The 26,378-nt window shown below is 38.5% G+C and overlaps 1 protein-coding gene across 1 annotated transcript in view; it reads right to left on the bottom strand.

The window, feature by feature from the left end:
* LOC588660 (formin-J) overlaps positions 1 to 26,378 on the bottom strand; it is a 113,636-nt gene that overhangs the window by 87,145 nt on the left and 113 nt on the right. The window contains exon 2 of the mRNA XM_030981247.1: positions 25,319 to 25,434. Within this exon, the coding sequence (XP_030837107.1) occupies positions 25,319 to 25,434 (116 nt within the window). The remainder of the gene's footprint in view (positions 1 to 25,318; positions 25,435 to 26,378) is intronic.

Below are 26,378 nucleotides of genomic sequence, written 5' to 3'. Positions count from 1 at the left end.
TATGTGTACAGTGTAGCAGTCGAAAAGTTCGAATCAATTACATAATGATACAATACTTGATAGTAACAGATAATCTGGTCATTAGCTTTCTTGCCCACATTGCACATTCTTCACTCCCTGAGGAACGAAAAGTCACCATTTTTATATGCGCACAAAAGCTAACATGAGTACATGACCAAATTAACGCTCGCATCATATTGATGAATTCATACACCCTGGTGGAGAGAGGCAACGTGGAATAATTTAAATACCTTGCTTATTACATTAAAAAAATGCATAGTGGCTCGAACACATGACCTTCCCATCCTCAGTCAAGTATTTAAACTACCCGACTGCGAAACCTCTGCACATGTGCATCTCATGTGTTTGAAAATTTAAAACACTACACTACAACAACCTTATTCATGAGTTTAGCAGACGACTCGAATGTGTTCATACGGCTGTGACATTTTGTCTGAGGGATTGAACTTGAATCTCATGAATATTTTACCCATTAGTAAAGTGGAGCGGCTTGTCCCGTCTATGAATAATTTGGCCGATTTTGTTTCTTCTCCGACATAACGTTATGCTAGCATGTCACTGCACAACATGTAATGGTGTATCAATATGACTATGAAGCCATAACTACTTTAAAACTAACAAGGTTAAGGGGCAATGCGAGACAGAGTGGTATGTGAAGGCTGATTTACAAATCACTGTATATATATATATATATATATATATATACAACTTTTTATGTAAGTCCATTCGATAAACATCGTAAAAAGATTTTTTCTTCTGATCAGTTAATGTATCTTTTTTTCTCTGAATCACATGCGCACACACACGCACATTACACACATAATAACAATATAATAATAATAATAACAAATAAATTAAAAGGCTGGGTATATTGACAAGTAGTTTCAAACAGATCACACATTCCACTACGTTCATCCAGAAAATAGCCCTTCAAGCCAACAAAGTAGCCAAAGATAAGCAAACAATCAAATAAGGGATCGGGAATGGGCAAATTTACACTTTGAATCCGCAGGTTGCTAAATATTTTCAAGAAGAAAGGGATTTTGAGGTATTTCAAGTACCCTCTTGAAGGAAAACAAAGGTGCAGTCACGTATAGCGAGTCCCAGGTGGTGGATTTTAAGACCAACGTGCCACTTTTAGTCAAAATCTTGGACAAACACTGACCAAAAGTGGTAAACGAAAAAGGCACTTTTCACCCTCTTCAAAAAATAAACCGTGAAGTTTTTTGCAAAGTAAAGCAACGTTTATTTTGATGATCATGAAAACAATTGTATAGAATCGGGTTTTCTTCTATCGCATAAGGATTTCAGGATTTGTGAGCAAGGCAAAAATGTTACCTGGCACAAGATGGAGTTCGTTGAAGTCTCCTTTAAATTTTCTCAGCATAAGATCATTAATTATTTGCGATATGATGTGGTGGGGGTGACTAAAACTACACGCTGTGCTGGGTCGAAAATTGTCATCTCTAAAGGCTGTGCGTATGGGGGCAATATCAATGTAAAATTCATTAGAAGGAGGATGACTAAAAAAACACACAGTACATGAAATACTTCTTGAAAAAATGAAAGATAAATTTAGATCATTACAATGTGTTGCATGAGTTTCCTACATAAATTTGCCAAACGTAATTTAAAAGCATGACTAACAAAAGAGGGCAACAACCCTTAGTCTGATTTGTTTGCAATTCGTGGCGTATCCAGTGTCGTATCCAGAAATTCACATACCAGGGGTGGAAAATTCCCTGAAGATGGGCAGAACAACACTTAGATTGTTCATGCGCAATAAATAGTGATTTTATTTTCGAAGCCTTTAACCGGGGGGGGGGGGTACACCGGCTCCACCCTATGCTCGCATCTGTGTAGTACAAACAAAGGAAATGCTGAAGAGTTTCTCGAAGCATCTATGATCCAATACACCGACTAACAACACCTTGATATTCACAACACGATTTCAATCCACGCATATATAAAATAAATCTATCCATACTAAAATAAGTTACAGGAAAGTCACTTACAAATTAATCGCCAATAATCCACACCTTCAAAATTCCATTCCAATGCACACCGGTAATATATCACTTTCCTGCAACCTCCCGCGGCTTCATGCAAGCACGAATATAATCCAATAAAATATTCACACGTTTATATTTTAAGTTTTAGGTCTCCGAAATAGCAGGTTGTCTTCTCCACCTTCTTATCTCGTATCCATCTGTTATGAGTATGACGGTAATATATTGACACCAGGGTATGGATGGGCGATGCGATCTTCGAGCGATTAGCTCATCGTTATGCGCGGGTTTCACGCAGAGACGCACATCGAGAGGCGTGGTGTGGCGCCGCTAACGAGGAAAGTGACAGAATGAGAAGGTAAAGGGAGAAAGAGAAGGAGAGAAGGAGGGGAGAAGGAAAGAAAGAAAAGGAGTAGAGAGAGAGAGAGAGAGAGGAGAAGGAGGATAGAGAGAAAAAAAGAAGGGGGAGAGGGAGGGCGAGAGGGGAGGGGAGATAGTACGTATTTACTGGATACAGGGAGAACGAAAGAAGGACAGGTAATATCAAAAGTTGTGTAAATAAAAGACAAAAACCGGATATAAAAACCTAATGACGAAATTTGAAATTTCATTTCAATTTTCCATGGAAAACAATTGCCCAAAACACCAAATCAATCATATTATCTTTTAGGAGTGAGAGATTGTAATACAAATTTAATTACTACAGTATATCAAAATTAATCAAAGGTTAAAGTCTACCAACATAACGAAATACTACACAAGGGAAAATCAAACTGAAACATGAAAAGCATGTTCTCGAAACGGGGAAATTCCACCACGAGAATACGAGAAATACTAGGATGAGCTGTGGATACTGATTTTCTCGCAATCATGAGGATCACAAGGGGCCCTTCTCGAGCAAACACACAGTGTGTAGAATCAATCTTGTTAGCGCCAACGGGTTTAAGGTCCGTTCCCATTACCACGCAATGCACTCAATGTATATACGATGTACGGTTAATAAACACCAATTTTGCAGGGTGCCAGTGTTCGAAAAAGGTCGTTGCTACCCACAAGTAGACGGGATAATGAATTTCGGGCAGTGTGAACACGTTGCGATCGAAAGTGCAAATCTTGCGAAGATGTGAAATCACTAGGGAAGCTACAGTATGGCGAGAGATTGCTCGGCATTTGACATTAATATTTGAACTTTCGATTCAGAGTTGAATTCCTGATTATTTGGATTATTGGATCAAGCTGTGGCATTTCCAGAGTTTCTGCCATTATTGATTACAAGAATGTAGCAATTTTCATGCTTTTAGATTTTGACATCCAGTTTGATTTTTGAATGATCCACTTCTTACTATAGAAACACTTATTATCATATCCTCCTTTGTATCCTTCTTTCCCCTTAAATTAAATTTTGAAAACAACTAAATGCATATGGTTTGTTCGTTTTTTTTCGAAATTTGAACAAATTACTTAGTAATTTGAAAGAAAATTTCATTTAAAGTTGGCACACAACAGTACTGACCGATGACATACACCAATATTCCCTGTCTATATCAAAGTCGTATAACTTCCATCTGTCTGATTCATATTTACAACGTATATAGCCTATAGCTAAAGATGCTAGAAGATAATGAGAAATCCATTAATGCCTTCTGTGAATGAGATTATGATCCGATGAAGTATCATTGGTGTCATCTTCAATCATCTTTCATCCCCGAACATGTAAAGAAATCAGGTCCAAGGTAAATGGTGCGTGCAGCAAGGTGACCTGATAGCACCGGTGCTACTTTGATGGTATATGTGGCCGCACATCTGCGCGCATCATTTTCTTCTTGTGTGTTGATATGTTGGTATGTTCACTTGAACGGATATATTAAGGGGAATGCGTTTCGCAGAAGTGCAGAAGGCTCTTTAGCACTATGCGTATCTAGTGTGCATGGTGTTTTCGTTGGCACTTTGCAGATTTCATGATAGTGAAACTTATCCGCGGCAGTGATGACGACGGGTATCAAATGACGTACCCAAGGTCATAAAGGTGTTGGATTGTTTATCATTGTTGTTACAACATGTGCGATTACCTGATGGATAGTGTCATTCTCCTCCCTCCCCTCTTTCTCTATCTCTCTCTCTCTCTCAAATGTTCTCTCTGTTTCTCTCTTAAATCACTCACTCTTCTCTCCCATCTCTATTAGTAATCTCTTTTATTCCATCTACCCCTTTTTTTTTTCTTTCATCATCATTTTTTCTCTATCTCAGACTCTCCATCTGTCCTAGATTGTTTTACCTTTTTATTTTCATCTTACTAATTAGAGTATTTTTGAAAAGCGAGAAAGAAAGACAATCGGTTTTGGATAGAAGGGAAAAGAGTCAAATAACTTTCTCTTTACATTTCTTTACCCCCCCCCCCTTCTCTCTCTCTCTCTCTCTCTCTCCTTCCTTCTTTCTCATTCTCTTTCTACACCGCTTTTCTATTCGCATATACGCCACTGGCCCATTGACTACACTATACTTCACTTCGTTCATTAAACATTTATTGGATTAATCTTCCAGGCACATCTCAAGTGCCAATCATAAAATAATGGCAGACTAATTACTGTCTGCTTAATTACACGCGAAGCCGGTCTTCTTTGGACCGTCAATGAACCAGAAACCCGAAATAATATATGCAGATGGAAACACGCTTAATTGACTCCGCAATTAGTTGAATGGACATATTTTCAAAATAGATATTTTTGTGTGCTTCATTCTTCTTTTGTTCATTTTATGTGTCAAATTAGATGATTTATGGCTTCCTATCCTTTTGATTCTTGCGGGGGGGGGGGAGTAGGTCGTAGACGGAAAATTTGCTATTAGCTAAATGGGCAAGTCTTCGTAAACTAAATTTACTATGGTTTGAATAGAGGTAAGAAACTAAAATACAAAAAAGTCAATGTGAGTGAGGAAACCCGATACAATCTAATCAAGATTCCAAATTGGGTTTGATATTTTACAGATGTTAACTATTTTTATATAACTTTTATCGGGGTTTTCCTTAGAATGTTACCGTTTTTTTTTTTTTCCACCAACCTAACTTGAAATAAGGCTGACGTCCCCTTTAAGTCTTCACGTTGACAAACCATATCCCGATATAATCAAGATAAATATCAACAACAAAATGCGGTTTCAGAATACAATGTAATCAGTAGGGCATACCAAGTCGCCAAGCCAGATGTTCGCCCCGAAAAACACGCGTTTTGTTGACAATGACCTAATAATGAACGTAGCATCCTTTTATAAAGACAGGTACCATGACAATCCCAGGCCAAGCAGGACTTTCAACCCGAACCCCCCCCCCCCAACCCGTTCCCAAAAGTATCTAGAATGATAGACTTATAATATGATGACAATATCGTGTTTTTTCTTCCTCATATACCGACATCGCACTACACTCTCCCCTTCACTAAAGGGGTGTGGGCGCTCCCTCCCCTCCACTCCCTCCCAAAAGAATAGCTATAACGGTGAACACAATGTAGGTAATATCACTTTTCATACATCGACACCACAACACCCCCCCCCCCCCCCCCCTCCCCCAAAAGAAGCTAAATTGCATAGCGTTGAGTTTATAAGGGTAACGCCCTTTTTTTACAAATGGCGCCATCGTACGTACAACGCACGGTCGTATACCTTGGGGAAAACTGTAAACATTTAGAAATAAGGTCGTGCCCTGGACTTAGTGGTAAACATTGGCGCAGTATAGCAATCAAATAAGACGATCTGCACTTTCTAGTTAACTCGATTTACACTTATCCTTGCGTTATTCTGCCTTGAGGTAAGCTACAATATGGCATCTCGCGACTTTATATTTAGTCTTATACACTGACATGTAGTCTTGATGCTGATACCCGTACTCCGAAGGTTGAAGATCCTAGCTCAAAATAGGAGAGAAATACTGTAATATTTTCGGTATTGATGTTTATGATTCCATAAAACAAAAGGAATATGAACAACGAAATACATGAACAAAAACTGCTAAACGCTTCTCCAGGCTAACCCAATATATGTTTGGTAGAAATAGAGCGACGCCTTTCATTGTATTATTTTTGTCATAAAGTATTGGAAGTGAAAACCGTTTGTCACCCCTGGAGATTAAAAGGAATATGTCAAAATACAAATTGTGCCCCTATTCGCCAAGTTGTATCTTCACCTTATTTTACTACATTAATGTGTTTTCCTTATATCGTAATCATATTACAGAAAGAATATTTTCAGGCGAATTGGGAATGTTAAATTATTTTATCACGTTAAACTCTTGCAAAGTTAACGCCTATTTCCCTGTTTCTTATACACATGATTCACCTCTGGCTACGTTGATATTCATGTCAGGGATATAAAATCGCTCTCGGCATCTCAAATTAAATACAATTAGAGCAAAGAACCTTTCTATCATACTACTTCCCAAATCTTGTTTACGGTAATGTGACTGCCTGCTCAATATGCGAGGGAATTATGTACCGCGCCGAGCGCTTAACTAATAATCTGTTTCGGGCATGCTTGCTTACTAAGCAAAATGATGCTTTTAAAGAGTAGATAGTGGGTAATTAAGGGTCATTTTTATGATCAATTTAAACGTCGTCTGTCTCTTGGGAGATCGGGAGAGAGAGAGAGAGGGGTATCACCAAATGAAACACAATGGAATGCATGAGCGATGCGTCACGCGTTTATATTGAGTTTCATGAGATAATGTCGTCTGCTCAAAATGTTTGCGCCCGTACGGATGGCGGGAAAACACAAGATTTCTTTTCCTACACATATGGGTGGTTCGATACCTTATTTTCGATTGCCTTATACCCGTGAGTCATACCAAGGGAATTACTCTTAATTTTCGAGGCTGCCGCTGGGATGAAATATGGAGGGAATTCCGGATTAGCAATCTGGGTATAAATTGCATTACAGGTCAAAAAGACTAAATAGAAGGAGCAAGAATCCAAGAGGAAATGAGAAGAAGTCTGATGACATTTAACTAATCACCGAATTCTAACAAATTGCCACCACGTTTATCAAGGGTGAATGACATTCTATTTAATCTAATTCTTTGGATTTTCTTTATCATTAAATTTAGCATATTTGGCGTCCTCCTCGGGGGGGGGGGGGGTGACTGGTGTTGAAACATATTAATTTTAGCTTGTGTTTTATCTATCACTTGGAATCATGATCATGACAGGCCAAGCCTGAGTGCAAACTTGTTTAATATTTTGAGGGTCAAATAATACGATCAGATTTGTTTGTGTAAAGCCCGCGAATTAATATGCTACTGTGCTCCTGAAACATTTATAAAATACTCTTGCTTTTAGCAGTTATTACATAATTAGGCGGTAATTTCAATAGCAAATAAGATAAACAAACAAACTATGCTAACCATGCTGATAAATAACTATATTTCAAAATACTTGAATTTACACAAAATATATATGATTTTAATAATATTGTGGTTTTAGTGAATTGCAAAGTGTTTCTTTACACAGCATGCTTTTGAGTGCAGACAGAGAACCCCATTGGAACCCCCGCAAATTACATGTTCAAATTCATGCTTCACACAGTACATGGGTATAAAGGGGAAATGCATTTATGAGATGCGTGTTCAGAGATCAGACGTAGCAGCACAGTCCTTCTGTACATGGGAACTATAGATAATATCAGAAATGAAAATCATTAAGGGTGCAACAGAAACATGTAAAGAAAACGAGATAGAGAGAACAAGAAAGAGAGAGGGAATGGAAGAGAGAGAGAAAGAGAAGGAGAGAGGAGGAGAAATAGATAAGTGAAGAGAGAGGGGGAAAAGGAGGGATGAAAAGGAGGAGGAGAGAGAGAGAGATAGAACGCAAGAAAGAGAGGGAGGGAACGCGAGAAAGAGAGGGAGAGAACGCAAATTAGGGAAGAAAGCAAGTTGATGGGGTTGGCGTCTAAGACTCTAAGAAGGTTGCAACGAGATACTGTTAATAATTCTCCCTTATTGCAATGACGACCTTCGTCATTGCCTTGTTTTCGTTCACATTCTGCCCCATTAATATTCTCCTCCTTAGTAGTGTTTTCCTTATCGTCCAAAAATCCCATTCGTTTTGCACATAGTGTTTGTTATTCCTAGTAAGGTGCTTTCCTCATGTCCGTTTCCTTTCAAATTTCATAGGCATAGTCTGTAGCATCTCATCAAGGTCACCTACTTTTTCGATTTTCGAAATTACTCATGCATAACCATCCAGGCGCCATTTTGTCCGTTTCTTGTCCATTTTAATGCCTTTCTTTCTTCCTTCCTATCTCCACTATCCTAGATCCTACAAACTTCTAACAAATTCCTCTAGATAGTCTAAGAGATGTCCTTTCATCTGCGACGGATAACCTGCCCTTCAAAATGCCATCTACATACTCAAAATTCAAATCTGAAACCGTCTCCGTCAACAATCTCTCAAATTCTTGAAAAATTGACCCCTAAATAATCTAAAACTGCCATAACTTTCTCATATAAATTCCGTTTTGTATTTTAATCACACAGTATCTTTATCTCATAATTGCACATAACCTTCTCAAATTTCACGCTCTAATGACTTTGCAAAACATAACTAGCGCCCTCTAAAGTTCTGAGAATTGGCTTTCTTTCTATGGCCGTATCTCCATTATGGCTTGGCAAATCCGTACCCTTTTTTGGATTTAGATACTTGAAGATATGCCCTTTCCAGCTATATACAAAATTATATACCCTTACACTGACTGACTTTGAGAAAAATGCCCTCCAAATTCGCCATTTTCAAGAAAATTCCAAACTAACTTAAACTTGCTCTAAAATGTCGATCTTTATACCTACATCAATGAAACTTGGCACACATATGTATCCATATACGTGACAACTGTCTGCCAAGTTTAATAAATTGTAATGCCCGCGTTGCAAAGTTATCGTCAAAAATGATGAATTTACTATGCATTACGTAATAGCGCGTTTAATGCGTGCAATATATTGCGCGGAGATAACAATGGTGTCAAACTGACCGCAATGGAGTGCCCTTTCGCATGATACCAAGTATAGTATATGTTCACACAGAAAATTGTGAATAAATCGCATTTGAACAAAGGTCACTATACGAATTCCGCCGAGTTTCCGCCCAAATCGAACACGTATCGGCTAGGACGTCATTTTTTCAGACTACTTTTCGCCCCTTAAATGTCCTTTTTTTTCCTTGAAAATTTGCAGTGACATGCCGAGTTCCAATACGCAGGGCACCTCGTGACCGGATTTTTAGAATTGGTCGAGGGGGCCATTCAAGACGCCATTTTGTTCTATAAATCTATTTTACATCACGTGTTTCGATAGGATTATCATAGAAAAAAGTGAGTGGTTTACAATAACAACCATGAAATTCTCTTTCTAATGATACCAAATACGGCCCATAAAGAGACCTAAAGAGAGAGAGAAAAAACAATTTAACTCCGGTCATAATACAGATCCTGTTAGTTTTCCGCTCATGCATTACACGCATTGTCTATGGGGCATATCGGGTTCACGCTTTTGACCCCCAGAACGATCTTGATTGCAATGACGAACATGCACCAAATCCCCTTGGTTTTTGCACGCAGTGCTTGCGAGCCCTTTCTACGTCCTTTCCCCTATCCCAATTTCTTTCAAACTTCGTAGGCATAGTCACTACCATCCCATCAAGGTCACTGTTGAGGCCTTTCTTTCGCCCTACCTATCTCCAATATCACAGAAGCTACAGACTTCGTACAAATTGCTCTGGATAGGGCGAGAGAAGCTCGTAGAAACATGTCGTCATTGCACGCACATCGTTGTGACACGATTGCATTTCTAGTTTGAGGCCTGTGTTTGACATTTTCGAAGCGCAACACTCTTGTTACTGATATCATCGTATCAAACAATAATTACCCACGTCTTAATCATGTTCATTTATCAGTTATTCCCGTAGCTACAGGAGAATTCTTATCGGAGACAACCCCAAGTTCAATCGATTAACATATTACCCTCCCAGACAGACTGGCAAACACACAAGTCTGTAGTCTGCAGGAAAAAGACTCTGGTTTGACACTTCCAATCAATTCCATCAAGCCTTGAGCTTAGCATAACTCTGTCGGTCTCTGACTCAGGAGCATCTGAAGTATATGGCCTATGGAGTGCAGTAGACTGTCTTTACAGTCGATATAGTCGTTCAGTTCAGACCCTATTATGGACTACGAGTGACAAAGGTTTGAGCATGCAAACTAGTCTAAACTCGTGTGTGCGAGGAGCGATGAAGGGTACGAAATGGAAATAGCGCGTAACCGTGTAGGTGGGAGGGGGACAATATAATTATAAGATGAGGGAAAAGGGTGGGGATAGGCGGGGCAGGAGTATATATGGAGACCTATAGGGGTAGGGGTATATCTAGGATTTTGTAAAAGGGGGTGTACTCAAGGTGTGCAAAATGGGTTTTAAAAGGGTAGTAAGGGTCGGATGTGCCTCCCACCCCCAATTAAATCCGCCAGGGGAGAGGGCAACTGATCGTTTGAGGAGGGATGGGAGGGAGTAACAATAAACGGAATGTCACAAACATGACGAGTCACAGGTAACTATCGAGGGAGGTGGCAGGAAGTAAAAGAGACATAGGTCTATGTACAGAGACGAAGATGGGCAACTATATATCAAGTGCAAAGAAGTGGAGGGGAAAATCAAACAGTTAGCTGGAAATGAAATTAGACCTTATATCTAAAAGATCATCAAACCCTACTTATTTCGAATGTACAACTGGAAGATGAGAAAACAAAGAGATGAAGATTAAATGGGATTAAAGTAAATATCGAGAGAAAAAATAAGTGGGCCAACAGTAGGGAGACGAACTGTGGGGAAGACAAAGACAATGAGAGCAGGAAAGGAAGTGAGAAACTCTGGGTACAGCCGTCACGACAATTTATAGATGGGACTACATACATTGGAATTCGATATGCCAATATCACCCACGCGTGTGCACGCTCACGGCAAGTACAGCTCTGCAAGATCAACATTGAACGAAGAAGCCTTGCACACATCAAACCGTTCCGTTTCGCATTGTGTACGGACATCAATCTTTGGTAGATGTTAAGTTCGCGCTTTCAGCAGGAGTAGAAGATTCTCTTCATGACTCTCATCTGACGTTTTTAAGCTTATAACAATCATAAAAGGAGATATTTTTGCATAAAGACTTCGCAATCCTATTGATAGTCTATTTTGTTTTCCCTACGTCGTGGTAATGTCTCTGTATACCAACGCCCAAGCGACACCAGTGCTTACTTGAGACTGGACCCACATGGCGCTATAAAAGAGAGAATCTCGCATCTCTTTGTTTTTTCATAAAAAGGCATTAAAAACAAGCCCAAACTATTCTCGTAGTATATTCTGATGTAACACAATAAGTAGGCCTCGTGTATTTGCCTCTCCCCATTATTGACGGAGTAGTTTATTTACATGTACGGTACGTAACCTAGCTAATCGATCGAATTCAACCTTAGCCGAGCACAAACTGACGGTGAAAAATATGGGCGGAAAATGAAAACAAAGACCTTGATCTATGTTATGTCAATTTGCACATTTTCCCTCCATCTAACGAATCCAACAAACCAACATTTAACATTGATATCGGATTTCCTATCCTAAATTTGAAGAAAAAAAAATGACATCTGCTTATCGTGTGGTACAAACAAAGAGCGCTAGAGGCAGGTGTTAAGCTAACCACAGCCATTAGAACCTAAGTGATGGATGCGGAAACATTTTGACAGCAAATTCAATAGAAAAGATCTCTTGAACTTGCGCTATGTCATGTAATATAAACACATGGGCTTGACGATGAAATCTGACAATCCGTCGTAAGTTATTTGTCGTTCCGCCCTTCATAGGTGCGTCCGATATATTCTGTAATAACATAATATTTTCCTTAATTCGGGTGAATCCCGTTACCAAGCCCCCCCCCCCCCCCCCCCCCGCCTCCTTTAGATTTATACCATGAAGTCAAATTCACTTATAAAGGTCTTACAATGACAAACGCCTTAATTGGTTTATATGTTTTTTGTGTGTGGAATTTTCCACATGCTATAGTTGTAATAGTCCTACGCGAGTTTGTCTGTTTTCCAACTTGCTTCCCGTTCGTTTAATTGTTTCGTGATGTGCATGATTGTGTGCGTATAGGAAACTGAGAGAGATAAATTAATGTCCTTAAAATAAAGAAAGGGAAGAAAGTGGTGCGGTCATTGACTTTGCCAGCCATATTTGCCCGAAGGGGTAATAAATTAATGTTCTAGCCACAACGGCTGTGAGCATTGATTCAAATCTCGAATTTCAGATCAGATAAATGATGCACATTGTGCCCCCTCCTCTATCTCTCTCCCTCTCTCTCTAACCTCTCTCTCTCCCCCTCTCTCTCTAACCCCTCTTTCTCTCTTTCTCTCTCTCTCTCTCTCTCTCTCTCTCGCTTTCTCTCTTGCTCTCCCATTACGTGTCTCTCATTGAAATTAGCATGCATATTTCAGAGGCATGCAGTACAAATATATGGAAATTACAGAAACGTGAACTGAATTCGTTTGTTTAAAGGGAATGTTAAGGCAGGAGAGAGTGTTATCATAATTATTTGAATACAATGGCATTTTCAGAAATGATAAGCAGTATAGGGAAGAATCCTTTCGGGATTGGGTGGGGGTACTCCAGGTCTACACTATGCTGAAATCAATTATGTTTATACAGCCTCCTCGATAAAAGAAAAAAATGCAAACAAATTTACGTTCAAAATGAAAAGTGAGTTCAATTTATTATCGAGGAAGTAAATTTTTTAAATCATATTACCTTTTATGTAAGAGTCGCTAGATTTTGACATACAATTTTATGAATGTAAATAGGTTCCACTATAACACTGTGACAAAAATGACATACAAAAGCGGCAAATACACAATGTACCTTTCATGCCTTCCAGTTAATGTGGATGCCTTTAATATCAGAGACAAGGAGCGCATCTCCTGTTCTCCATTCAGCGACAGACTGACTGATGTATCCCTAATTGAGGTATATCCATAATTTGCTCTGTCTGGCTGTTTGCAGAGCATGAATCCTATGCATAATTCACATCAAGCCCGGGATATAAATTGATAAGAGAAGATCCTTGATCATGTTGATACTGTATGGAAATAATTGACATTGTGCGGCCATGGGATGCTTAGATGTATGACCTTAGTGCGTTCAGAATACATTAACTTTGGGTACGTGATTAATTATCAATCGTGATTGTTCACATTTTCAGACAATTCAAGAGTTGTAACAGAGATTGTAATATTTGAATTGATATTCCAAAGGAAAAACCAATCAACAGACATACTAAATGAAATATCATCGTCTCAAACAAAATTATTTCTCAGTCTAGATTTTTTTCTAGGTATTTATGAAAAAAATTATCATAAACGAATAGATAATGATCCAGGGTGGCAGTGGGAGTACTGTACGCAACATATTATGTATGGGTGAGAGGAAGAGGGGGCAATTACCCCCTAAATGGGTACGTAGGGAATCACTATAGTCGGCGCATTTGAAATTCTTTCAGCACTTTTAACATTTCGTCTCCAAATATGAGCTTATCATGTCCGTTCAATTTGTTCAATTTTTAAGGACACTCTCTTGGTCTCTCTACCCCTCTCCCCCCCCCCCCCCCTCCTCCCTCCCCCTCCTACAAAAAAAGAGGAATAAATGCTAAACGGGGCAACGCGTGTGGTCGCACTGAGTCACCGACCTTTCAAAACAAGGAAGAATTATGTGGCAACTGCACATTGACTAATGATGGTGATAAAATTGAAACAAAGAACCCGAAAACACAAAAATAGATAAATGAGGGGGGGGTGCCAAGAAACAAACTGAATGGGCGACAAACAACACACATCTCATATCTTGGGATGTGTAGAACCGTAAACTACACCATCTGTTCGTCTGAGGAGGATCTAGCTGAGTATTGTCCCTTAGGAAAAGTAAGTGTCGCCACATAGTAGTAAGAGTCGCCAGATAGTAATTAGTGAATTGGCACCCAGCACAAGCGGATTATGCACAGACAGAGTCGTGTTCAAAGCATGCATCTTGCATGTAGATACAGAAGGATGTGCTTTTTTGGGGGAGACAATTTCCAAAAAGGCATAAGAAAGATGAAAATATGAAGATGGTAATATGGGATTGTGTTTTTATATTTAGATTAGAGTGTGACATATACACCAAGAATGGAAAGGAAGAGGGGAGAAATATTGAGAAAAAGAGAGAGGAGAAAATGCGCGAGGAGGAAAAGGCGAGGGATGAGCGTGAGGTAGGAGAGAGAGAGAGAGATGAGAGAGGAAAATAGTCAGACAAGCACAGATAACAAAAAGATGGAAATTGGAATTGTTCAACATCTCCTTTAAGCAAAATAGTATATTTCATTCGAGTCTTTATCCTAACGAAACACTTTTAAGCAACAAAAAATGTTAACATTTTCGGCTATTATTGTAATAAAAAAGAGAAATATTTTGTACAATAATCATAATTATGCCCAAATAAATGTAACTGATAAAAATAACAGAAAGGGGAAGAACAAATTAAATACGGTTGGTAACTTGAAACTGTTTTTCAAAGGAGCATGCAGCCATGCAGTTACCGTGATCGCACTCTCTGTTGGCTCTTTCAATATTTCAACATAAAAGCAGCCGCGACGAGTCACCTATTATTGCCAGTGTTTCGTTGCGAGAGCGAGACGAGGATGAGAATCACAAGGGAATTCCCCGCCAGAAAATGAATTACGAGCCAACAGACGATCCCTTCAATGAATACAGTTTATTTTACCACGTGACGAATGGTCACTGAAAGTAGTCCCGGTGAATCTGCTGTATACATCAACTAAGAAATTATGTATAGGCTACATATACTCATGAATTTTATTCCTACATTTGCCACCCTATCCCCTTCCTCCTCATTCAATCTCTTTTCATATATCTTTTTAAAGCGTCCATCCTACTGCGCTATGACCGAAAGAGGAACAGGATCCGATGAATTATGATAAGATAAGACCTGAACAAGATTAATGAAAAGCAAAACAAAAACCAATTCATATATCAATGTTCAGTGACTCAGAGCATGTCACATGACCGGTTTACATGTACGTATTTTCCCATCCATTTCCCAAATTTTGAAATGTATAATTTTGCCTCTCAACATTATCTTCATCAATCTTTCTTTCACAACAAAACATATTAATCGCTAGAAGTCATTTACTAGGCCTTTGTATATCAACATTTTTATCCTTACTATACCAATCAGAAATAAAAGCCATTCTCCTATTTTAAGGGGGGGGGCTATCATTTATCATTTGGTACATCAAATATCCTCAGACATTTTGACACTTTTTGTTGAATGGTAAAAAATTAATTCACGTGCAAAATGAAAGTTTAGGTGTGCTTTTTTCACATCTGTGTTAGATTATTCATACGATAACAGCTTTTCATTCATTTCAACCATTTTGTAGGTTTTGTAACAAAGGAATCGTCGTCGGAACAAACAAAGAAACGTTAAATCATCTTCTCGTATATCTTCTTTCTCCCTCTCTGCTTATCACCCATCTGCCTACCCCGGATGGCAGGTGGAGATAGGTGTCACATATTTCTTCTCATGTGCACTCAAAGAGATCAGCTCTAATTCCGCAAAATTACTTGACGTTAAAGGGTATCATCATATACTGTGGGTTTTTAACATACAAATTTGTAATTATTATTTTAATGACATTTTTTCAACAGTTCTTAATGGTGTTCATCAGCGTTTCGTTTCTCGATAATCATTGCCTAACCATGTCGATTATTTCCGTTTCAATAATTACCAAAACATACCATTTTAAAGGTGAAAACTGCTTCTTGCTGTATATAGGCAACATTTTTAGTGTTTAGATCACTTATGTATTTTTTTTTTTAAACTTTGCCTGGTGGTTATGAAATTAGTGTTGGGGTTATGGAAATCTGATGACAAACAAAAAAACCAAAAACAGGACTATTCTAGAAAATTGAAAAACTGCCTCTGATTTTCAATCTACATTTTCTACAAACAGCATGGTTCTACATTCTACAATATTGAACGACTTCGTTTGAACATGTTGACGGATTAGAAGAAGAAAAACATTTATAGTGAGTAAAACGGACTTTGTCTCGTCCACAATTACTGGAACGGACTATTACAATCGATGCCTGACCATCATATCCAAAACGTTCATGCCGTTGAGATTCCTTTAAACTTTGATTCCGGCGCAAAATTGCGGAATAGATCTGTTGTCATTGTCAGCATCCTTAATGAGCGATGACGTTTGCCTAAATGTGGTAGCTCCGTCGATTACCAAATCATTCATCACTCGTGATCGGTGACGATCGCACCTCTCTAACCATATTTGATTGGTCGACAAAGGCGCGATGCCTTTTTTAAGACACGAGCCGAGACGATGCGTGTGTGCGCGAGCGCGATTGTGCGATGGTGCGAGTGGGTTATTAGCGCTCGGACTTCTGCCATAAAGTTAGTCATGTTAGTACTTAAAATTCATTGTAGGACTCTCTAGTGAAAGTTTTGTAATGGTTTCTAAAACTATAATTGCAATTCATAATCTGAATGTAACTACGTAAGTGAAAAACTTGAAAATCAATACGCAAGGACATTTCTTTGAGGCGAAGTTAGTGAAGGCAATAGGACAGCGGGGCTCGCGAATCTATAAGTGCCTAATAAAAAATATAGGGTACCATACTTTCTCTTTGCGATGCTAAATAACTCCTTTACACACCAAGGCCGGTAGTTAATACAATTTAAGTGACTTATAATGAGATCCCTAATATGATTGTGTGGAAAAGGCGCATCTGCGGTCTTCTTCTTCTTCCTTGAAAGATATTTCTCAATAAACTTTGACTGTCGAAAAGTATAACATGAATGTAATGTCATAAAGCAATTATGGAGTCACACAAGATCTCTGAAATTTAATTATAAGATAAACAGTTCGGCCTCAGCTGGAACTGGGGCATCTGGTAAACGGCAGACGACATAATATATCGATACACAATTAGTGCCTTAATGAGGTGCTCGATATCGATCGGTAGAAAATAAGAACCCATGTTAGTAACTCCGGTAAATAAACGTTTAAATACCATCACAATACCGACAATAAAAGCCCTTCGTGTACAGATCTTAAAATAGACAATGAATCAATTGTGGGAGTCTTGTTAGAATTAGTTTTGATCAATAGTTCTTTCACAGGATAGGAACCTCCGGACATATTTTGTTTGAAGGACGAAAGCGCAAGTCACTCATTGAAAGCAACCTGAGCCAATTTCTACAGATATAGTAGAGTACAACCGGAAGAGTTTTAAGTAGATTATACCTTGCTCCAAAGGTTCAGCTTGGAATAAGTTAACTTTATTTGATCAAAGCGAAAAGAAATACCCCATGTGGTTTTTATACTTTCTATACTTTATACTCTCTGACTTATAGCCTGTAATGTAAATGTGATGATAATTTCAAAAATATAAACTTCGGAAGTAGTCCTCTCTTCTAGCAATATTGTTATTTCCTACGTAAATTGGCAGGGGCGAAGTGTGGTTCAAGTCTTGGGGTATACAGATCAAATACCAAAGGCAGAAATTCTCTCTACTTTCCCAATACTCTTTCTGCCTTTCAAGTGGGTAGGGCACGGAGCCCCTATGTATACATCCCGCGCCCCGCCGGGCCGACGCCACCTTAAATGGTCTATCATTACTTAGATGATTGCGACATTACGTCTCCACAACAGTTATCATCCATTGAGCCAAGGACTATCCATCGATTGCTTGAGAGGTAAAATGATTCAAAAGAACTGAAAACCAAATACTTTACCGGTTGTCACCCATTGTTACGCAATTCATTCCACTTAACATTAATGATTGGGGTACATGTGATCGAAAAGAGGTGATTTATCGGGACAGGTCTTGATCAATAAGCTATTGTGATCAAAGAAAGAATACGAACATGCCGCTACAACTTATCTATGAAAAAGATCGAGATGCAACCTGTACATTGGGGCGTTAGAACATGCCCAATGATTTTAGTAACAATGTATGCTTTTGAAATCACATGCCATAAATACATTCATTTAAATTAAGTGGAACTGTCTTTGTATTCTGACTCATTTAATAGCCTTTTGAATCGAATTCCTGCCCGACTTTGATATTCGTTTTCAAGACATTAATTTAGATTTGTCTCTCTACGCAGGTGGGGTAAATGGGAATGTAGATTACTGGGTATCAGAGCAGTTCAGCTGGAAGCCACTGTTATATGACTAAAGGCTGTGGTGCGCAGATAGGCATATATATTGACACAATAGCTACGCAATTTCAAAATTATATGCAATTTTCTTCAACAGAGTTATTACCATCTCCTTCATTATAATAAATGAACATTTCTCTGAAGATGATTCTTATTAAACCACAGTACTATAACTGAAGATTACAACTTGTCCATAAAAAAGCAATTACGTCACAAAGAGATCCCAAAGTTGATGGACCGATTTTATGGATCATCTAATCACCCGCTTCGTTCTTTTCAATTTCCTTCAATTCCTTCATGAAATAGTTTTACGCATTGGACCAGACAATGAAGAGCATATTCCCGCCAAATTGCCAGTCAGAGTACACTTTTGTTCGGTACTCTGGACAATTCATATCATAATATCTATAAATACCTACATGTATAACGTATAAGCTACACTTTTTATCATATTAATATACTCGGCCACCTGTGTTTCTTTCATTATGTATTTTACTGTGTGTACCGAATAGTTACCTTTTTTGTAAATCGAAGGTACTTACGTAAGTAAAACAAGGCACATACTCATTTTGTCTTTCTTTATCCTTAATATCCACCATCTATTTTTCCATTACCCACATCATCCTTCTCTCATCAATCCCATGATGTGTTAATACCAGCCAAGCGTAAAATGGCGCGTAAATTACGTCAGCAGAAAGTGACAAAAGCGGCCGTCTGCACAGAGGATGTGGAAGGTGTGAAGATCTTATAGCCCCCCCCCCCCACACACATATTCCTTCCTTCTAAATATAGCCGTACTTTAAACGTGGAAGCAAAAGATTATTATTGCGATGGAACAATATCATGATATTCCAGAAGAGACAGAGTGAGAGACAGAAAAAAGAGCAATAAAAATAAAGATAAAACCATAACGTTAGCATCAGAAAGAGAGGAAGAGAGAGAGAGAGGGGGTGGTGGAGACAGTGGACGAGAGGAGAGAGGGAGGATTGGTATAAAGGGGTAGAGATTCGAAGTATTGAGAAAAAGCTATAAGGAGAAAATTATTGTGAATATCAACATGGCCAGATAGGTGAGGGGCACATAAGTGCGACAGAGCGGGAAATAAAGGAGCGAAAAGGAACGAAAAAAGGTGAAGGCGAAGGGTAAGGGCAAAAAAAATGGGTTGCATGCAAACAAATGTGTCACGTAACACCCCTATAAAAGCTGATGAAATGTTATATAATGCACTGCCATCTTCGGCTTGTTGTTAACCACTTTCTTTTTTAATACACTGGTGACCCATACCTCAATACGATTCAAGAAAACTGTTATCATGGTTATGACGTAAATATGTCCAGTTCTTGTCAACTAATACAAAACAAATACAAAATATAAAGGAATCCTGGTACGACAAATTTAACTGTCAATCTATCAATCACATATCAATCCTAAATCCAACTTATTAAAATCAATGGTTCTCGATTGACAGTAATCGTCGCATTGGACGTTTGAAATCGTGCTATCACAAAGCCTCATTTAGCAAAGCTTGTTTTATCTTCCTTTTCACTTACTCATTTGGACAGCGATGACAATTAAAAGACAATTTGGAGGCATTCCTTGACGTCTTTTAGACTTTGTATCCAAGCAACATGAAACTACCCCATGGGTTATTAGCAGGACCAAGGAAGAGGGGTGGAAGAAGCGTCAAAGGGGGTGCGACAAGTACCCTCTTGAGAAGCCAGACCCACAATGATTGTTGGCGTTTGAGTCAATAGCTTTGTTTGACAATTTAGACGGGAGTATTATTGGTCATCCGAAACGATCGTATGTCCTACAAAGATTTCCTGCTCTTTAATACGATTAATCGAACTTCATTGATCCGAAAGTTATATCATTCAACCAAATCAGCTTTTTCAAGAAAGAATAATAGTGGGGGGGGGGGGGCAGGGGATAGAAGTGGGGATAAATTTTGAAAGATGAACAGGCATTAAGTATCGAATGGATCTAGTATCAATGAATCTTCGATATAGTTGCTTCCTATGAGAAGATACCCCTAACAGTGCAAGAATGATAAATACAACGAAATTGAAAACTAGACCCTTCGGAGTGCTAAGGGGTCTCGAGTAGAACCTATACCAAAACCTGCTGCGCTGACATGCGCATTGGAGATGCATGAAGATAAAGTGACGCCACATAAGTACCGGATGATATGTACTTATTCCATTCACAATCATTTACGCGCCATTTCCACATGGATGCAATTGCCAATTTTCTCTTAAATATGTTAAATGATTTTTCTAAATGAAGCGCTTTGAAAATGTATAACTTTTATGATGCATTTAAAGTTATAAGCTGCAATTTATCGTTCCACCAAGTCAAACAATAGCTTGATTATGCTTGTATGATATACCTTGAGATAAGTTCTGTTACAGTCCGTTTCTTACTGCGAGTTCAACTTAAGACACAAAGTCTGTGGTCTCAACACGCCATTTTAGTTAGGAAAATAGAATGTTCCAATGAGTCAGAATTAATAAGGTCGATTATCAGCAAAACTCGGCTAACCGAAAGAGACCATCCCAGCAGGTGCATGTCAATCGGAATACATATTGGATCATCCAAAAGATCTGTCCAACTTCAAAACTGTTTCGAAAATCCCATTCTGCTTGTGTCACAACAGGGTGGCGCCGAAGAGGCTGGATATTTATTCAAAGACACCTTAATTGGATTGATGAGTAGGTAAACCTTGCCAATTAGGCAAAACTGGAGATTGGCCCGAGCAAATCATATTTCGGTAGAGAGATACATGAATATGTTTTCTTCATGGGCGGATCGGGTAAAGTTGTTTACGGGTCATTGAATTTAGGTTACACTTTTTTATGATACGCAACCGGTAATTATTAGGGACTTTTAGATTCGCACGAAGACAATAGGTCTATGCTACGCTCGACGTCCTTTTAAAGCACTGCCTTGAATGGACGTCACACGTATTAGTCCACGCAAATCTAAAAGTCCCTATTATTGTCCCGACGTGTCCGATCTACTGTAAAGACATGTCCAATTCAGCCCGAGACCATAATCATCGTGAAGAAGTGATTCACTTCAAATATGATGTAGAAGTCCAAATTAGATATGAAGTTATTTAATTAATGAACAATAAATACAGAATAACGACCACTTAGCGAACTTGCGTCCCAAGAAAGCCTATGACTTTGACTTTGAAGTCGTATGTCCAGTGATGTATTTTGTTTCCACTTTCTTTCTGCATGCATATTTCATTTCATGAGTGTGGCATGCCTTTTATAATCAAGATATTAAGTGCATGGCGCTAAAGCGAAAGACTACATGCAGTTTGATCAGTTAGCTGGGTAAAGCTCTGCCAATAAGACTTAACAAGCTTCACGAATCGTCATCATTGCATAACCGAAAATCCCCGCCACTTTTCACTCCGTTTTGTTCGGCGGATTAACAAACGAATTTACTTTGTGCATACTGATTTTCCCTTTTAGAGTCATTCTTTAGGAACCATTTCGAGACAGCATTTCTAATCGTATATACATCTTGTGCTTTGTGTATCCATCATGTCCCTTCGGCTTTCCCACAATTGGACAAGTGGCTCTAGACAGGAGACCTCTTGTCAACCTGAGATTTCACACTTAAGATACTCAAAGTGGCCCCCGGCATCGCCTCCAGCTGCCAGTCAGAGCCGTTTTTTCTTAACTTCTGTTCATGTCTCTAAACAACTATTTAAAGCTCTGTTAAAGAAAGTCTGCCAATGTCTGCCCAAAATCTTGCAATTTGGTCTCGTGTAATCTCGACAAAGCGCCCTAGTTCTGACTTTTCTTATTGAGAGACAAGACACCTTCTTTAAAAAGGTGTGCGAAACGTGGGAAAGTTATACTCTTAACTTAAAATAGGTCTTCGTGCATAATTCCGAATGTTAGAGGATACAGTATACAATAGTTTTTTTTTAAGGAGTCGATGACATAAAACTAAAACGTAAAACGATGACATAAAACTGTAAAGACGGAAAGCCAATAAGTGCCTAAATTTGGAAACACAACATTGCCGTTAGATTATGAAAGAGGCGTAGTGGTGAGCGCCCTTAATCAACGGCAAATATAGGTCTTAATTGAATATAATTTATGAGATTATAACTTGTTTTTTTCTTTTTCAAGTAACTCTTCTAAGTGAATAAGGACTTCATCTTTGTATAAGTTTTCAATTTTTACTATCAAAAGTTTGCGCAAACATTTGTAATGGGAAAACAATCAATTATCAATCAAGGGCATACGGCAAATACGGTCAACATTGCTCTCCCTTTTTTCTGTAATTTGAGGCAGTCCAGAGGTCTCAATGTTAATAAGACGAATTTTTCGTACTTTTTTTTTTTTTTTTTTTTGGGGGGGGGGGTCTCCAAATTGGAAGGGCGTACGGTGGTTTAACCTCATAATGCATACAATATTAAAGGTTGCAATGTGGGTTTGACGAAAATCATATTTAAAAAAAAAATGTTTGGGGCATCAAGATAAACAACAAAAAACAAACACCAGGTGAAATATTCGCTCACAATCTAATTTGTAATTTAAGCATTTTCAGGAAAGAAAACATATTCAACCTCTATAAATAGAAGCATTTTTAACTCATTTAAACAGGCAGGGAATTTGACATTTGCAAATAAAAGACAGTGGGACCTAATTAGACACAAATTAAAAACTGTTTCTTGAAACTTGTGAATCTTTAGAAGATTGTAAAGAGTTAAAGATACCAGTCATGCCCAGTGTTATTCTTTTAATAGAGTAAACGATGGCGTTTTCTTGAGAAGCACTTTTAGCCATTCTAAGATAACGTTATTCACAGCTCAACTACTGTAAAGATTTACTCGAAAGAGTTCTTGGCTCTTGACAACCGAATTCCTTTAACAAAATTCACATACCATCACGTATGTGTCGTAATACATTCGTTCCTCAAAGTGGTATGACTTTTCCTGATCCGATTTAAAAGGTTAATAGAACGAGCGAAAGTTGAGCTTTATGAGTTCAAGACAAATCTGTGCCATCACCCTTCGCGTTTCATAAATGCGACCTCGGATGGTTTACTTATCAAAACATGGAAGTGTCTTGAATGTAGAGTCACTGGGGAGGAATTATGGATCGAGAATTGGGATAAGAATGAGGTTTAATATTCTTAGAATTGTTCCATACCGTGGGGATGAAACGAGGATCGAGGAGAGGTTATATCTCACATGATATACATATGTATATAATTTTCAGCTAAATTTTGTTACATACTTTGAGAAGTGATTCGACAGCTCTGATATTATTTTGAATTCAATATACAGTCAAAGATATAGTCAAAACAATGGCTTTATATATTTGATAAAAGATATTCGATAAAAGGAATGAACTAACAGTGCTAAAGTAAGTATGTAAACTGTCTTATTCCGAACTGATTCATTCAAAGCCTCAAATACACAAAGTAAAATCACTTGATGCGAAAATTTTATAGAGACTTTTATTTCTTTATTCTTCGATTAACCAATTATCATGGAAATGATATTTTGGAGAAAACAATACAAATAAAGAAATTAATTTCATACTGTTTCCTGTTTCATTTATATTTTTATCACTCTCAGTCAACAACAATCAAAATCCGTCTTAATCCTCGCAACAATATGCTGCAAGTCTTGGGTTTTCTGAATAAACAAGCAATTTTGGACTGTATAATTTATTCGTTCATTCACATTTCTATTTTGAGAAATAATCGAAAACATAGCAGCTTATTGAAGGCCAGTTGGACCAAGGAGTTACTGAACAATACACGAAGAGTGAAATTACACACTAGCCGTGGATTGTTAGAGAGAAGAGTAGAGATATTGAGTTAGAAACTGAGAGGGAAAGGGGTCGGGAGGGAAAGGGGTCGGGAGGGAGAGAGAGAGAGAGCAAGAACATGTGAGTGAGAGAGAGAGAGTGAGAGAGAGAGAGAGAGAGAGAGAGTGAGAGAGTGTGTGTTCGTGTGTGTGTGTGTGTGTGTGTGTGTGTGTGTGTGTGTGTGAGCAAGAGAGAGAGAGAGAGAGAGAGAGGGGGGGTGGGGGAAGAGAGAGCGTGAGAGAGGGGTATAGGAAAGTTTAAGAAAGAGAGAATTGTGAGTGTGCGTGTTTGGGTTTGCAAACGTGGGTGTGTTTTTGTGAGTATGTGTGTGAGAGAGAGAGAGAGAGAGAGAGAGAGAAAAGACAAAAGAGGGAGAGGAAGAGAGAGAGTTCTCTGCATACACCAACATGTAAACACCGATTTCTGATTGCTAACCGGACGGCTGAACAAATTAAATGCAAAATCTATTGCAAAATCTATTGCAAAATCTATTGTAGCACAAAATGATGTGCGACCTCGCAGTCTTGTGACTTTGCTTTATATTACGGGGGAGACCCCAGAAAGAAAAGAAAAGTGGTCAGTCTGGATAAAGCAATTTGCATAATCGGTCTGTGTCCGATGAAAGGTGTTTTGATTATCAACTTACAATAAGGGTTTTAGAAGGAAAAAAGTAACTGTGTTATTCAACATATTTAGACTGTGACAAAAATATGCACGAATTGTTTGGGGCATCAAAATCACCAGGTTAAATACATGTACACGGCATATTGAATACTGCTTTAGTAGGTGACATTTGACGGCATTTTTCGGCTAATGCTTGCAAGAAACGCAGTCGACAATCATTAGGTCTGACACTTTCTCACGAGCATTTATAAAAGGAAGCACAACTTAGCCACTGTTTTTTTCACTAAAGTTTCCCTCAAATTTACACAACTGTAAAGGGCTTTACGAAATTAATGTCTAACTGTTTTTTTTCCTGATCAGAATAATATGTTGCACTGAAAGAATGAATTCCGAACCGTTTAGATCATGACATTTTACCAAATTATACAATAGGGTAAACATGTCTGCTGATTTGCTTTACTTTTTTCTTTCTCCGGATAAATGAAAAAGAAAGATGAAAGTGTTATTGTTCTTACCTTATAATGTCCCAAGGCATCGATAGCTCGTGCGTACCCATCCGCAGAGTACATGCACAGAGCTGACAGCAGCTCAAATACTTGCTTCTTGACGGGGGCATTATCCGTGTCCAGGGCTAGAAAAAAGAAATTAACAAAAAGAGAGACAAATTATTACATTTGTACTCTTTTGACAGTGATTACATTGTCCATATTAGGCCTGTTATGGTCCAAACATGGCGATTTATTGAAATAACGAAAGCACGGGTGAAAGTTGGTTAGCATCTACGCCATATTTTGTAGAAATCGCGATGTGTGGACCGTGCAATATTTCGCCCTAATAACAAAATAAACTGACACCTAATTGGAAAGTTAGGAGATCGGTCAGTTTCATAATTTTCATCAGTTTTATCTTGTTATAATTCATTATGATAAATAGCAACAATGGCATCCTCTCCTAGAGACTTAATATCGAAGATTAATACCTTACCAAAGGGCACTTGCCCATCGACTTGGTATTGAACCCAGGACCTCCCGGTTACGAGATCTCTGTTTCACCACTGAGCCATAGCGGTAGTGTCACTCGTTATCTCGACATGCCGTTCCATTTCAAGATCTTATGATTACCTTTTATCAAACCAAGATTGGACACCATGGGCCGTAAAACAGGTAGAGGCAATTAAAAAACACTCTCTTGATTTAGAGATCATTGCCAGAGCTTTCTAAGGTTGATCTGGACACATGCCTCTGTACAGTCCCGCGGGAACGCTTAATGGAAGAACGAAAATCTTACTTCACAAGTTCATAATTCCCCACCTGCCTTTGATTTGAAAGGGTGATTCTCAACCTAGATTTAGAATATTTATCCGTCACTTCGAGGTGTTAGGAGGTTAACTCACCTGTTCATGCCCCCCCCCCCCCCCCCCCTCCGAGTATTTATAGCATATCTGGGCTAAACTGCAGTTTTAGTAGAGTGACTATATATGCCAACACGTTTTAAATAAGGAAACTCTATTTATATGTTTTTAAAGACACCATAGTACCGAGATGACTAAATATATTTTGCATTTTATTAAATTGT

Source organism: Strongylocentrotus purpuratus, unplaced genomic scaffold (assembly GCF_000002235.5).
Source record: "Strongylocentrotus purpuratus isolate Spur 01 unplaced genomic scaffold, Spur_5.0 spur5_scaffold_11, whole genome shotgun sequence".
Classification (NCBI taxonomy): domain Eukaryota; kingdom Metazoa; phylum Echinodermata; class Echinoidea; order Camarodonta; family Strongylocentrotidae; genus Strongylocentrotus; species Strongylocentrotus purpuratus.
Note: the sequence above shows the minus strand (reverse complement) of the source record. Positions and strands in the feature narration are given on the sequence as shown.